Genomic DNA, 15,590 nt, shown 5'->3' with positions numbered 1-15,590 from the left:
GTGTCGGATGGTTGAGATCGTTTGGATTTCAGCAACTCGTAACTTTTATACTAGTGTAGACTAGGTTCTTGGTTGAAGTGGAAGTGTCACGATCCCCTCGTCTATATATATGGATTTATTTTTCATTTGGGATGGCATTTTCTCATCTTTTATTGATCGTGTATGTCACCGACACCTCTGAGATCATCCTCCGGTGAGATTGTTCTCCACCTACACAGTTAGAACCTTTCATATCTTGACTTTTTTATGCACTTCATATCTTGACTCAGTTATCCACCGTCTCCAACAACATTTATAAGCACGAACAAATTTAAGGAGAAGAGACAATCTGTTATTGCTCAATGACTACTATGCCAAGCTTCATCTCAGGCATGAATAACTACATTCAACATCGTCTACAATGTCACAAATCTACTGACATGGAAATGCATGTTGGCACAACCCAGCACGCGCCGAGCCCTATCATCTACAACACTTGAAGAAAACACCTTCGAGAGAGGATCGCTACTCGACCTTCAATGTAGTCAGATCCAACCAGGAAGATCAAACGTGTGAGAGACAACAAGACAACAAAGGAAGCAATGCTGAGTACCAAAAAGGAATGGACAAGAGAGTAAATCACCAAATCATGGTTCATTTCTTCAATTCTCAAATTAACCATGATAAATACAGTATATATGTTACCCCAATTCTCCTCATGTTTCTCTTCTACTTTGGATGCGTCAGATATGCCTACCTAGGAAGCTATCACACATGTATACATGCATATGAACAGTCACACACCCAAACACACACACACACACACACACACACACACACACACACACACACACACACACACGCACAAAGCCTTCTTACAACATCAGCACACTCGGTGGCTCAGGGCTAACTCACTTTGGAGCTGCAATGGTGTGGATGCTGGGCCAGCAGGAGCACCTGCCAAGCCTCACATGTCTCCTCACATCTAGACGAAGCAAAACATACAAGACGACCCAGTAGCCGATCGCCATCAGGAACAAAACAAGGAGATTCATCCACTTGGCACCCGTCGACGATGATATGCCATACAAGCCTCGGACAGCCTGCACGCCGGGTATCGTCCTCGTGGCCCCGACTGCAAATGATGTACTGACATACTCGTTCTGGACCAAGCCCTGCAGCAGTATTGCTTGTTAGCACGCCTGATCCGGTAAAAGCAAGATGAGCATAGGGTTTATGTAGGTTACATAAGATGGCCATATATAACTTACCTGGACGGCATATGTCTGGAATGAAATGTAGGACATCGGATAGTTCCACACGGGCGCTGGTATTGCGTCTTTGATCCGAAAATACCCTGCCACCAGCATCATGATAACTTGAAGTAGCCACGGTTATTTAATAATGTCGGTTCATTCAATATGTGTGCCCACTTGAAAGAAGACCAAGATGGAAGCTCACATATAAGCAAATCAAGGTTAAGATGCACTTGTAAGTCTCAAGCCAGATGTACGCAACAATCATCATGAGCGCTTCGTTCGCCAATAGGCACATAAAGATGGTGATTATAAAGTACATAAGGAAGCTGAACTCATTCCTGAGGCCAATCAAGGAGTAGAAAACCAACGACGACGAAATGGACACCAGAAATAGGAAGGAGACGCTGGATAGGAAGTGGCCTAGTAGGAAAACCAATGTCCCATAATGCCGGTTTGAATCCTCATGGGAATATATCTGCATAGGAGGGAGCATTATGTTACAAACATACCTGATGTTCATATGATTTTGGTGCTTATTGTTTTCACCAACAGAATCCGCGTTGAAATTATTCTACAATTAAAACTATTAGGAAGGAAGTGGCCATAATGTTGCAATTCCATTTTAAAGAAGAAAAACCCGACCTTGATCTCATCAATATGAGCAGGCACTTTGCAAACACTCAGAAGGACAAGAAACGAAACAAACACAAATATCGCAGAAATCCTAACCTGTCAAAACAATGTGACCTTTGAGCATCATCAAATCATAAATGCAGTTAATTACTTGAGAATAAAAATATCTAGTAAATTGAAATGTAATACTGCAGTGACACTGACCACTACAGATGACAATGAATGACCAATATCGATAAATACAGGGCAAGCAGCATATACAAGGCAAGCCTGCTCCAGAAGTACTTCCATTCTCTTGACATAACTCGCAATGATCTCCAAGTGAGAATCCCAATTCTCGCTGCATCACTGCTTTGCCTTTACTTTTCAAGTAAGGGCCTTCGTGCATCACACCATGTAGATAATAGTTTATTCACTATCATGGATATTGCAGTGTCCAATTTCTCAATCTAAAGTATCAGTTGTGTGTTTGTGGAATGGGTGACATAGATGGGATTTTCATTACCCTAGGGTGTAGAGCAGTAGTACCTTGTCAATCAATTTTGCAATCATGGATTCAACAGCAGCAGCTTCAGCCGATGATTTGTATGTTGCTTCTAGTGTCCGGATCGCCACAGCAGTGTCCATGCTCACTGAAGAGAAATCCCCTTGATCATCCTGTTAATAACTACAAAGATTTTTAACTCTCACAAAAAAATCAAAAGACACCTGCAGATTTTTGCACATGGCTATGATTCTGTCGAAGTCTGTATTGATTGCTCTCACGAAGTGTGGTCAGATGGACTTTGCATGATTGGACATGAAAACCCAGCATTTGAGAAGTGCTGTAACAGAACAAGACCAAGTAAGAAAACTCCAGAAGGTAACGGCGCTGGTGCCCCGGCTTTACTCCACCCGCCCCTTGGAGTAGGGCACATGTGCGTCACGATCCAGCCAGCGCACTGTGCCATCCAGGAGCACCTTCCCTTCGATGGCGTTAATGACCTCGGACATGAGCCTGCATCTCTTATATTAATCCCCGGTTACTTCTCTATTTACCTCTCCAGGGTCCAGGCTGTTAATTTTGCTTCCTGCATATGTATTTTTCATTGATATTAGATTGTTCGTGATTCCTCCATGGCTGATGACTCAATTCATAACCGGATGCATAACGTGTGCAAACAGGACACTCTCCCACCAAGTGTATAGACTTTCAAAATGGCCACCTCACACACATAACTCAATTTTATAACATATTTTGGACTTGAATTTTTTTCCATCTGTAATATACGTCACCAGAAGCCCCGCTCTATAATTTGACAACTTTTAGAGTTGGTTTGTTATTTTCGCGGCATTAACTGAATTTCGGGCAAGCAAAAAAGGCGGTAAAGTTCTGTGGCGGGCTATACAGGATGCCCGCCACTCCTGACTTCTTGATTATTATTTTTTTGCGTGGGTGACTGCATTGTGGAAGTGACGAGTACCTTTGTTGCCCGCATTGCAAACATCTTGATATGGAAAATAAAAAATTTGAGAGGGTCATCCCACTATGTTTGTACTGGGTGTATTCCATGACCGCCACTCTAAGACGAAGTAGCAGTGGCGGGTGGGTAGCAACGCCCGCTAGTGGCAGGTTTCAACACGCTAGCAAATTTTGCTAGTCCAGCTATGGCGGTCATTCGGGCGCGCCCGCCACTGCTACACCACCAGCACTGGCGGTGCGCCCTGTCACCCGCCGCTGCTGGTTTTCAAAATTAGTTGTGGCGGGTGTCCGGCTTCGCCCGGCACTAATTTGAGTTCACCTATAAGCCCTTTCCCGGTAGTGGACACTAGCTACGAGATTTGGTACAACACACGGGCAACAACCACTGACAATTGCATTAAAAAAAGTAACTGCTAGCCTACTTGGAGCACTCTAGTCTCTCTGTATTGGCATTGTGACGATAACAAACTCTATCCAACAATTTACCAAGCAGTCGGTCATTAAGCAAAAAATAACCAGGATCAAGAGAGCAAACATGAGCATATCTATGCGCAAATGGTGTGTTCCCATCATAGCTAATTGCAACAATTCACAAGCACACAGTCCATATGCAACAGTAAAAATAAAATGAATAACAGAATAATCAAGAAATACAGTGACTGAATTATGAGGATAGCTTTACCAATTTCCGTGGAGAAGAAATTGCTGGGAAAATCCAGCAAATAAACAATCACACGGCTAAAAAAGTTTACACCATCTAAGCAGACAGATCCAAAACTCTCTCTACACCGCTCCAGGGAAAAATAACCAGCTGGGGAAAATCCTCTACCCATTCCTCACATCCCATGACCTAAAGATTTTTTTTTAAAATATTACTCCTTTTATAAAAAAATTCAATAATGTATGACCTAGTTCGTAAATTACAATTATATAACCCCGTCGGCCTTCATTATCCTAGCAAAGAAAAGAAAAGACTAGGATTCCTTTATCAGCTTTATTCAACATTACTCGTTTACTAAGTCATTTAGGCCTTGGCAACTATTAGATGTGGCATCTTTGTTGTTTGCCTTTTATCATAATTACCATGCATTTGACAATAAGTATGAAGCAGGATCAGAAGAAGGGAAGGTAACCGCTGCCAGGTTTCAATGAAGTTTGGATATGCAGTTTCAGTTGGTGTTGTCCTCGTCTTTAGGTCATGGTGTTGTCCTCATCTTTAGTTCAAAAAGCCTAGTAGCGGCGAGCAAGGCTCTCAGGGGCGCCCGCAACTGCCTCTCTGCCACTACTAATATGCCAACAGTGGCGGGCGGCCCCTATCTGGCGACACGCCCCGCGTCGCCCCGATCTGGCTACATGGGGGAAACGCCACCGTCGATGACTCCTGAGCCCGCCTCTCCTTCCCCTCATCTTCCCGCTGCCTGAGGGGACCATCGGCAAAGCTCGCACGGGATCCTATGACGGCGGCGGCCGGGCATCTCATCTCGCGGCAGCTGCTGAGATCTGGGCAGCTCCGCGAGATCCCGACGGCATCTTCCTCGTCCATCGGTGGGGCTGCTCTTGGTCGGCAGCAAGTTGGTCGCTCGTGACCGCATGGTGTTGCGGCGCGGTCGGCGCACGTCCTCAAGCCGTGCTAGTTTGGATCTTTGCCCGTACAAGTCTGCGGACATGTGTGCTGCATGCTGCTGGACACCATGGTGGCCTACTACCATGATGCTTATGGTGGTGGTCCTCGTACTCTTTTTGCTTCATGGAAACGTCCTCCAAGATCGGTCCTCCTCAATCTAGTCACCGACGTGTTCCGAAACTGGTGCTGGAGATTTTGCCCAGGATATCTGGATCGGACAGAATCTAGTCGTGCACGTCCATATCTGCCTACGAGGTTCTGAGGGCATGGTGCGAAGCTCTATTGGTTGATGATACCTTGGGACATGTCGGCTTCTTGATTTCCATGGTGGAGAAAATGATGGAGAAGGTCATGGTGGTCGTGATAGGAGGATCAACTAGACGGACGGAGCCTTGGTGGCGATGGAGTCAGCCAGGTGTCAGATAAGTCTCGGGAGTAGCAGTGATAAGTGGGGGTGGCAGCACTGGCGGATTTCAGTTTTGGTGGTACTCCTCGAGTACCGGTGAAAACCTAAGGTCTGATCTTCATTGGTTGTGTCTGGCGATTGCCTTGCTAGAGGGATTGTTTTGAGAGTGCGGCCTTTCTCCAGGATGAGAACCCAAGATTTTGGATCGGGCAACGACGGCACTTGTGCACTGTTTCCTTCTTGGAGGCATTGTTTTTGGAGACCTTTTATGTATTTCGGTTGTTGTATTAGGTGGTGGTATGTGTGCTGCTGTTGAGAGGAGCCGACCGCTGTGGCAAGATCATTCTTTTTTTCCTTTCTTTTAATTTTCTCCTTTGGTTGTGTGCATCCTGGATGTCTTTGTGACATCTTGTTGGTGCAGAGACTGGGTGTAATTGGTATCTTCGCGATATTAATTGATTCTCCTTCAAAAAAAACAGTGGCGGGCGGCCGCACGCCAGTGGTAGCCCATCTTCACTGGTGGGCAATCACCACTGCCCGCCAGTGGTAGCCCATCTACAGTGGAGCGCTATCACCACCGCCCGTCACAGAAATTTTGTGCAGCAATGGCGGGCCCTTTCCACCGCTCGCCACGGTGTTTGGTGCCCGCCATCTATATCTATACTTATACTAATTAGGCACTTCCAAGAAATTCCCACGTTAATTAGAGAAAATTAGAAAATAGACGCCGTTGATTTAGTGGGTCCGAATTATAACTGTTCAGATCTACTCGGATAAGGTTTTTTTAAAACGTTAATTAGCGAATGTTTTAGTTTAACCTTAATCCAAAAAAGAACAAATAGAACCTAAATAAGGTTTTCTTTAAACATTAATCAGCGAAGGTTTTAGTTTAATCGTAATCCAAGAAAAGAATAAATAGAACCTAATTTTTTTGTCAAATATATTACAATTCAGATCTATCTAATTAAGCCCCTAAAAATATCTATCTAATTAAACTGTGCATAATCACGACCCGGAGGCAATATCCTCAGGTTACATCAAGTGGGTCGTGGTTGAAGGCTTAATTTCACATATCTCTCTCTTTCACGTCTCTCTCCTATCTCTATCACGTATCTATATTTATACTTACTAATACTAATTAGGCATTTCCAAGAAATTTCCACGTTAATTAGAGAAAATTAGAAAATAGATGCCATTGATTTAGTGGGTCCGAATTATAATGGTTCGGATCTACTCGGATAAGTTTTTTTTAACTTTAATTAGCGAAGGTTTTAGTTTAATCTTAATCCAAAAAAGAACAAATAGAACCTAGATAAGTTTTTTTAAATATTAATCGGCGAAGGTTTTAGTTTAATCGTAATCCGAAAAAGGAATAATTAGAACCTAATTTTTTTGTGAAATATATTACAATTTAGATCTATCTAATTAAGCCCCTAAAAAAACCTAAAAAAAGATCTATCTAATTAAACTGTGCATAATCACGACTGGGAGGCAATATCATCACGTTACATCAAGTGGGTCACGGTTGAAGGCTTAATTTCACGTATCTCTCTCTTTTTCACGTCTCTCTCGTATCTCTATCACGTATTTTTCTAATTATTAGAAACACCTTCTTTTTACTGTCCTATCATATTGTTTTTGTGCTAGCTCAATCTCTCACGTTTCTCTCTCTCTCTCTCTCTCTCTCTCTCTCTCTCTCTCTCTCTTTCTCTCTCTCTCTCTCTTAGGTCTCTCTATTTGGGTAATCAGGCCTTGATATCTCATGCACCTATACAGGGAGGCTTCTTTCTCAAGAATCCGTCCAGACTACAATCACGTCTACGCACGGCCGCATCAAAATTGGATGTAGGCATCAGCACCTGCCGTCCAGTGCACACTCTTTTAATTCTTATTTCTTCCAACCTTTAATGGTTTTTTTTTTATGAACAGATCGCATGTGTTGCATCCCCACCCGCAAGGATTGATCAAGTGCATATTCAGGAGGTTGTGTACGTGCATGTTCAGGGCAAAACAAGTCAGTTTTCTACCTGTGCATGTTGCCGGATGAGCTAGCATGCTAGCTTCTTGCTAGATCGGATCCGAAAGGAATCAAGATAGCTTGCATCATTGCCGTTCAGAGACTGATGTTGTAGGGTAGTATGATCATAGTACTAGCCATCAATTTTCTGTATCACGTGTATTAGCAGCCAGAAGAAATGAATCCTTTTTATATGTGTCAAAGTTAGAGAAGTTTACCTGCACGTTTTATGTGTGTCATCCATTGACTAAAAGATATCACATAAAAATTATACTGTTCTATGGCTTGAGTCTTATAAGTTCATTACCATAAGTCATTTGATTTAAATTAAGTGTACATGGCAAATATTTAGGTAAATGAAAATCACATTGCTCAACTATCTGAATTGTGTTGTTTAAATATATTTTAAATAGTTACATGTAAAATAAAAATCACACCATATGCATGAGGAAATAAGCAGTGTATTAGGCGGCTCTACATCCTTCCCAAGTGAAACCGACAAACATATTATTATGATATATGTTTTACGCATGATTTCCTCTTCATGTAGTGAACTTTGAGAAATATAATGTGATATTATGTTATAAAAACATATTACTATTCTGGCTTTAGATTCTAATTTTGTGTAACTTTATGCATACCTCCATTTGTAGATCTCTATGTTTTTAAACTTATATGCTTCACGAACATCTCAATTATAGTGGTTCATATCATAAAAGCATAGTTGTTCATAATATAGATTGATGGAAAATAATACATAACCGGCCCGTGCGAATGCACGGATTGACGACTAGTTGCTATTAATTGATTTCAAATTGATGCTATTGCAGCATATTGCGCCTTGATCACATCATCAAAATGCATGGATACATAAATACTAATTTTAACATTGACCCACATACAACATATACAGACACCACATTACAATGATGTCTTACTAGTAAAAAGTAGTAGTTATAAAGAAAATGTAACAAGTGCATTATAATAACAAACATATATATGGCACTCATCACACATAATTAATGGTTTCACGGGTTGTTTAGGAGTGAAAAGAGTGCCGGGCGATGTTCAACACGTAGTGCGTTAGTAGAAGCCGCACATACTGCATGCATTACTAGCCCATATATATGTTTACCGGGTGGTCCTCGGTGCGTCAGCTTGTGGTCAAGCAGCATTTCAAGGAGGGGGGTGTTAGGGACCTCCCCTAGCCCATACATATACTTGGGCTTGCCCTTGGATATCACACTAGCCGGGTCTGGTTGAGCATCACCGGCTACTACGAGCTACAAGTATAGGGGAGGAAGCAACGAAGAAGGAATCCGCGTAGGATCACGTCATTGGCGGCTCCCCTGGCTTCTCCTACCTTTCTTCCACCCCTCTTCCTCCTCGGTTTCTTGAACTTCTATGAGCAATTCCCCTGTATAAATTCTTGTAACCCAAATTGGTGTTCGAGAGGAGTGAACCCATGCGGTACTCTAACAATTTCATAGCCTAATAGATTTAATAGGAATCATATATACTAAAAGAGTAACTTACCTACAACACAAGTAAAGATCGTGGAATAATTCTCTTCTTTATCTTTAAAAGGGCTACGTGGGTTATCGTGGGAGTTACTTGATTTACTTATACAACCAAACACTTGGTAGAAACGATAATTATATGATGTGCATATAGGAATACTTCGAGTGTGGATTTTTAGTACCCCCATACCAGCGTACCATCTATCTAAACCATTCGGTTTGCATCAAGATTCGTGTTATCCTTATATGAAAAAAAAATCTCTTTTTTGTTTCTTCCAAACAAGAGAACATTTGACCTTTCCAGATGAACTATACACAAGTAGGTGCAACCTGAACTTTGCCTTGGTAGATATGTGATTTTCCAAACGAGTCTTTTTCATAACCAAATGGTGGGCGTACAACATAAATGCATTGGATGCACAACATGGTAATATGTAATATGTTGAGTGAAGGGAATAGTAGCAAATTAAACACGGTATCAAATGCTAAGTCGAGGCACTCGCACGCAATACATGCATGCAGCCTGACCGGCATCGACTTATTGTACATAGAGCAGCTAATATAACAATGGCAATGCAGGCACGCTCATCGACACCCTCGAATCCATGCATGTCGATGCGTTCCTGCATGGTCGATCACTCGCAGTTGACCCTGCAGAGGTTTGCGCACTCGGGAATGCACAAGCCGGATTGGATGAGGAAGCAGTAGTTGCACAGGGTGGGAAAGATGTTGCAGAAGCTGTTGCAGAAGTAGGGGCCCTGCGCATTGCACGCCTGGGCGCATCCCGGCCCGCACTGGTCGCATGGTATCTCCTGCGCAGCCGCCGGCGCCTGCAGCTGGATCATCAGGACCAGCACGACACACATGGCAACAGTCACCTTGAGAGGCGCCATTTGTTGGGCTGGATATGGATATGATGGTTGTGTTAGATCGAACTCCTAGCTAGAGTAGATAGGTATTTATAGGCGCACAGCATCCTTCTTGGATCTGGATAACAAAGTCTGCTCCTATGAGTGAGACTAGCCATAACATACACGCTACTCTAGGCTATCTTATTACTACCTTCGTCCTAGATTATTGGCCCCCTTTGTAATTTGTGCTAAACTTTGACCAAAGATTTAACTGATAAAATGTTAGTGCATGTCAAACAAAAATTATATTGTTCCATTCGTATCTAAACATAGTTCTCAATGATATAATTTTTTATGACATGCATGAACATTTTGTTTGTTAAATTTAAGATCAAAATATGGCAAAGAATACAATAGAGACCAATAAACCAGGACGTAGGTAGTACCTCTATAGTGGGTAGTAACATAAGTGTGGTGTCGTGCAAAGCTTCATTTATTACGTTATACACTCGTATCGTCTTGGGATATGTGATGTTACGATAACTAGCTAAGTTACTCAATTCACCCATCTCCTTATTAACTCGTTGTCACATAGGCAAATTTGCTGAGTTGGAACCGATGTTACTCTTGAAGTTACTCCCACTATGGCCAGTCTAAGTCCAAAATATTCCGCGGAAAAGGTCAAGATGGCCAACACCGGTAGCTGAACGCGGAGCGCACGCCACCATCTGGAGGTTCCCGGAAATTGCCTTCTGTTAGTGACATTTTTTCGAAAATGTGATTTAAATCCCCGGCCTCTCCATCAGTCGGTGCATACATTCATATTTATTAATTATTCAACAAAGATCTGACAATAACATACATCAAGCCATCCGAAGCCACCACTTACAACAAACAACTCGACAATATGGAGTGCCCTCTCTCCCACCATTTAGAACTGAGGTCACCGCTGATCTGCCCGCATGACATATGAGGAGCCTACACTCGGTGCAGCAAATCTAATGCATGCACCACACACACACATGTTTTAGAAGCCGTCACCACCATCGAACCGCTGACCCATCTCCAGAAAAGAGATCTACATCATCCTTACCAGGCCGGCCATCGATCGATGCCTCCACGGCGACGAACAACGCTGCCGCCTTGCGCTCGTCCATTCAGACGCATCTATCGCCAAGACTAGGCTGCACCATGCTGCCAAGATCAACTGTCGTCGACGCGGTACATGCGACAGCGCTTCACCTGCCAACCTCCACGCCATTGTTGCCGCTGGAGCCCCTGCCACGTAGGTTCCACCACCCATAGCAACTCTCCCCCGAACACCCAAGCCTCCCAAGATGGCGCCCCAATGAAGGGGTACTACGTGCAGGCCGTCAATGCCCAATCCAAGACGGGTTTTGGGCTCTCTTCCGGGAGGTGGTCGAGGCTGGATAGGAGGGACGTCGGCTTCGCCTACAAGGAGGGTAATGACATCGAGAGCCGTCGCCGATGTTGGGCTGAACCAGCCGACCAAAGTCTCCTCTGGTCCCCATCCGATGAAAGCACAACGTCATCGTGCTACTGATTTGGCCCGATCTTTCACGATACAATGAACTCCTCCGAAATCAGCTGATAAAATCTCCCAATTACGCTAGTAGTACACAATCCCTCGACACAAGAACCTCCCGCCCAAGTAGACGTAACCAGCACGCAACCCATCGGAAATGACAGACCTCAGGCGAAGTCGACCCTTTCGTACAAAAGAAAATTCACCATCATAATGATAAGTTAATTGTCTCATGTCCATCCATGATTTTCCCAACAATATAGAACACACATGCATATGCATAGGAAGCACATCACACACAACTAGATCACCATATCCGCATAAAGTGAAACTCCTTCGACGCGATGCATGATCTTGATAAAACTTGTCCTTCCACCAAAGCTCGTATGGTTCTGGATGTTCAATCAACGGCAAGTTCAAAGCATAACCTACTATCTCACTCACCAAATTCATACTGGAATAGCAATTCATCAACGGGGCACAACTAGTTGGTCCGACATGGACACGCATAAAGCATTGGTACCAAGGCAAGACGCGCAATGGATCCTTCTCCATCGCCATCACCATTTGCGAACTACAATCTTTCCTCATGATAAATAAAAGTATCAATTGTAATTGGAAGAAAACAATTTTACCGTGAACAACCATTGCTTTGAATACCAACTGATGAAAGCCCAACCTCGTCGTTCTACTAATTTGGCCCAATCTTTCACGATGCAATGAACTCCTCCGAATTCAGCTGATAAAATCTCTCCATTACGCGAGCAGTACACGTAACCGGAAGATGGGGTAACGATAACCAACGAATAATCCCTCGACACACGAAAGAACCTGCAATCGAACTAGACGTTACCAGCACACAACCCGTCGGAAAAGACAAACCTCGAGCGAAGTGTAACTTTCACACAGAAACGCTTCATGGTCGAAACATGACGTTTTCTAAACTCCAAAATATAACCTGCTTTTACAAAGACCGTACCAGGATTATATACACCAAGACAGCTAGCATACTCGAACTTTCCTAATAAGTTAAACAAACAAAAACATCTTTATCTCTAACTCTTGACCAACACCTAAGGAAGTAAATATGATCACAAGCTTTAACTTAGCAAGTAATCCTTACAATTTCAATACTTAAAGTAATTAAACACAATTTCCTGGCAGCCCCCATCCAACGTTTCTCAAGGACAGCAAAACCCACCATTTAGACCTGCTCACGTACACATATATCTCCTGTGGCCTTGATCGTGAGAAGTAGTAAACAATTAGGATACTTTCGGTAGTCTCAATCAAAACGTATCATGTCCATGTAGTATAGTCTTGTTGTGGACATGGCAACCAAAAGAAACAACCAAGTTGACACATGCTTTGATCAAACGGTATATGTTGGAATTATTTTCTTCCTTTTCTAATATCCAAGCATGCATTGTGTATTTTGGCAAAGAAGTAAATTGTGATTCTAATTCAACCTTCATTTTCTCTTGATCAAGACGCCTCATGTTATCGCAAACAGTGACGAGCGAAACGGCCTTAACTTAAACCAGACCAACTTCTTGTATGTAATGGTGGTCGACGGTACAAATAGATCTAGTGTTTGCCATATCATCCTCTCCTCCCTGAAACGAAACCCTCCTCGGCGTCAAGTCTATCTTCTCAGCATATGCATCCGCAGAAACTGTCGATGCCAAAAATTCAGCATGTTGAATGTCCATGCCTGCTTTGTCTTGGTCATTGAGTACCTTCACATCAATTGCTTCCTGAGCATGATCACGCCTTTGGTGATATGCCTTGTATCGCTCCAGGGTATATGAGTAAAGTAGTATAAGTCCACCCTTCCATACAAAAGAAAATTCACCATCATAATGCTAACTTAATTGTCTCAAGTCTGTCCAGGGTTTTCTCAACAGTATAGAACACACATGCATATGCATAGGAAGCACATCGCACACGACTAGATCACCATATCCGCATAAAGGGAAACTACTTCGACGTGATGCATGATCTTGATCAAACTTGTCCGTCAACCAAAACTCGTATGGTTCTGAATGTTCAATCAAAGGCAAGTTCAAGGCATCAACTACAGTCTTACTCACAAAATTCATACTGGAATAGCAATTAATTAACATGGCACAACTAGCTGGTCTGACACACACACACGCATAAAGCATTGGTACCAAGGCAAGGCACGCAATGGATCCTTCTCCATCGCCATCACTATTTGCGAACTACAATCATTTCTCATGATAAATAAAAATATCAGTCGTAACTGAAAGAAAACAATTTTACCGTGAACAATCTTTGGTCCGAATACCAACTGATGAAAGCACAACCTCGTCGTGCTACTGATTTGGCCCGATCTTTCACAATACAATGTACTCCTCTGAATTCAGCTGATAATATCTCCCAATTACGCGAGCAGTACATGTAACCGGAAGATGGGGTAACGATAACCAACGGACAATCCCTCGACACACAAAGAACCTCCTGCCGAAGTAGACGTAACCAGCACGCAACCCGTCGGAAACGATAGACCTCGAGCCAAGTGTAACTTCCACACCGAAAATTTATACAAAATAAATAACAGCGACACCCGAAGACGGGCGATTCATGGTCGATACACGACGCTGTCTAAACTACAAAATATAACCTGCTTTTACAAAGAGGGTAACATGACTATATATACCAGTACAGCTAGCCGACTCCAACTTGCCTAATAAGTCGACTGAACAAAAACGTCTTTATCTCTAACTCTCGACCAACACCTAAGGAAGTTAATCTGCTCACAAGCTTTAAATTAGCAAGTAATCGATCATTAAAATTTAAATACTTAAAGTAATTAAACATAATTTCCTGGAAGCCCCCATCCAATGTTTCTCAAGGACATTAAATCCCACCATTTAAACCAGCTCACGAACACATAAATCTCCTATAGCCTTGATCATGAGAAGTAGTAACCAATTAGGATTCTTCCGTTAGTCTCAATCAAAAGGTATCATGTACTTTTATATTCTTGTTGTGGACGTGGCAACCAAAAGAAACAACCTAGTTGACGCATGCCTTGCTCAAACGTGTATGTGTTGGAATTATTTTACTTCTTTTTCTATTATCGAAGCATGCATTGTGTATTTTGGCACAGCAGCAAATTATGATTCTAATTCAACCTTCATTTTCTCCTGATCAAGACGCCTCTCGTTATCGCAAACAGTGACGAGCAAAACTGCCTTAACTTGAACCAGACCAACGTCTTGTATGCAGGCCCGAGCCTGGGGGTGCGACCTGTGCGCCTGCACAGGGCCCCCCCTTTTCCGGGGCCTCCAAATCTACTACTCATGTAATCGTTTGGGCCTCTGAAAAAAATCTAACCTATTGGGCTTGTGAGACGCTCGGCCTGGCAACTGGCAACCTGGTGCAGCCCCCCGATCTAGAACTGCCTCGTCCAGCGATAGTGGCAGTCTTTCCCTCAAAATCGAAATAAAAAAGAAAAGAACAATTAATCTATTCGATTCATCGAAAGGAGCGAAGCGCCGAGACGTCTCTTGGTCTGTTCGTGTGGCACAGACGGCCCTCGCCATGGCAGGATAGGGTTCCTCCAATCCTCCTTCCTTTCCTTGCTCAAGAATCTCCTATCCAGCAACTCCGTTCCAACTTCCTACATTGTAGATCATTTTCAAGATTCATGAGGGTAGGAGCAGGCGAGCAGCCGAGCACGAAGGCACAAGGTAGGAACGACCGCACAGCAACCGGCAGGGAGGAAAGTCCAGGCCAATCTCCCGATCTCCGAGTTTTAAAGCGTCGTCGCGCCAATAACCAGTGATCCTGTGAGCCCTTTACTTTGATTTGTGATTTTCGCCAACTATTTCGTTGTTTTAAAATCGTATAGTTAATTTTATTGTTCTTTTCATCTATTAGGTATCTAGTATTGAAGACTGTATTACAAAAAACACTAAAAAAATGATGAGGTTTAATGGAAGACAATACAAAAAAGCACTACTAGGGAAAAGCCTAGCAGTAGCGCGGGTTTTTGGCCTAGCAGTAGCGCGGGGAGCCGCGCTACTGCTACGGCGCTACAGCTAAAGGTTAGCAGTAGCGTCTGCACACCCGCGCTACTGTTATATCAACTTAGTAGTAGCGCTTCCAGCAAACTGCGGTACTGGTAATTAGTAGTAGCGCGTCTCACTGCCCGCGCTACTACTATTATTCCGTATTCTATTTCTTTATTATTTTATGTCGTATTCATACAGCTTTATACTATTTTTCAGATAGTAGCAATTTAGAGATTTTTTTTACATTATA

The 15,590-nt window shown here is 43.0% G+C and overlaps 1 protein-coding gene across 1 annotated transcript; it reads right to left on the bottom strand.

Moving 5' to 3' along the window:
* Nucleotides 1-890: 890 nt before the first annotated feature.
* LOC141023219 (uncharacterized) lies at nucleotides 891-4,876 on the bottom strand. The gene is made up of 4 exons (XM_073499565.1): nucleotides 4,628-4,876; nucleotides 2,400-2,528; nucleotides 1,251-1,265; nucleotides 891-1,154 (listed from the first exon to the last, which is right to left on the bottom strand). Exons 1-4 carry the CDS (start codon nucleotides 4,874-4,876, stop codon nucleotides 891-893), a joined length of 657 nt encoding a protein of 218 aa, XP_073355666.1.
* Between the last annotated feature and the right edge of the window lie 10,714 nt (nucleotides 4,877-15,590).

Source organism: Aegilops tauschii, chromosome 5 (genome assembly GCF_002575655.3).
Source record: "Aegilops tauschii subsp. strangulata cultivar AL8/78 chromosome 5, Aet v6.0, whole genome shotgun sequence".
Lineage (NCBI taxonomy): Eukaryota > Viridiplantae > Streptophyta > Magnoliopsida > Poales > Poaceae > Aegilops > Aegilops tauschii.
Note: the sequence above shows the minus strand (reverse complement) of the source record. Positions and strands in the feature narration are given on the sequence as shown.

Bases quoted from the DNA above. Each gene is read 5' to 3' on its own strand.
- LOC141023219 (XM_073499565.1), bottom strand. From the start codon at position 4,876: ATGGACGAGGAAGATGCCGTCGGGATCTCGCGGAGCTGCCCAGATCTC. The intron at 2,529-4,627 runs GCATATTAGTAG...AGTTATTAACAG, and splicing joins GGGGCCGCCCGCCACTGTTG to GATGATCAAGGGGATTTCTC.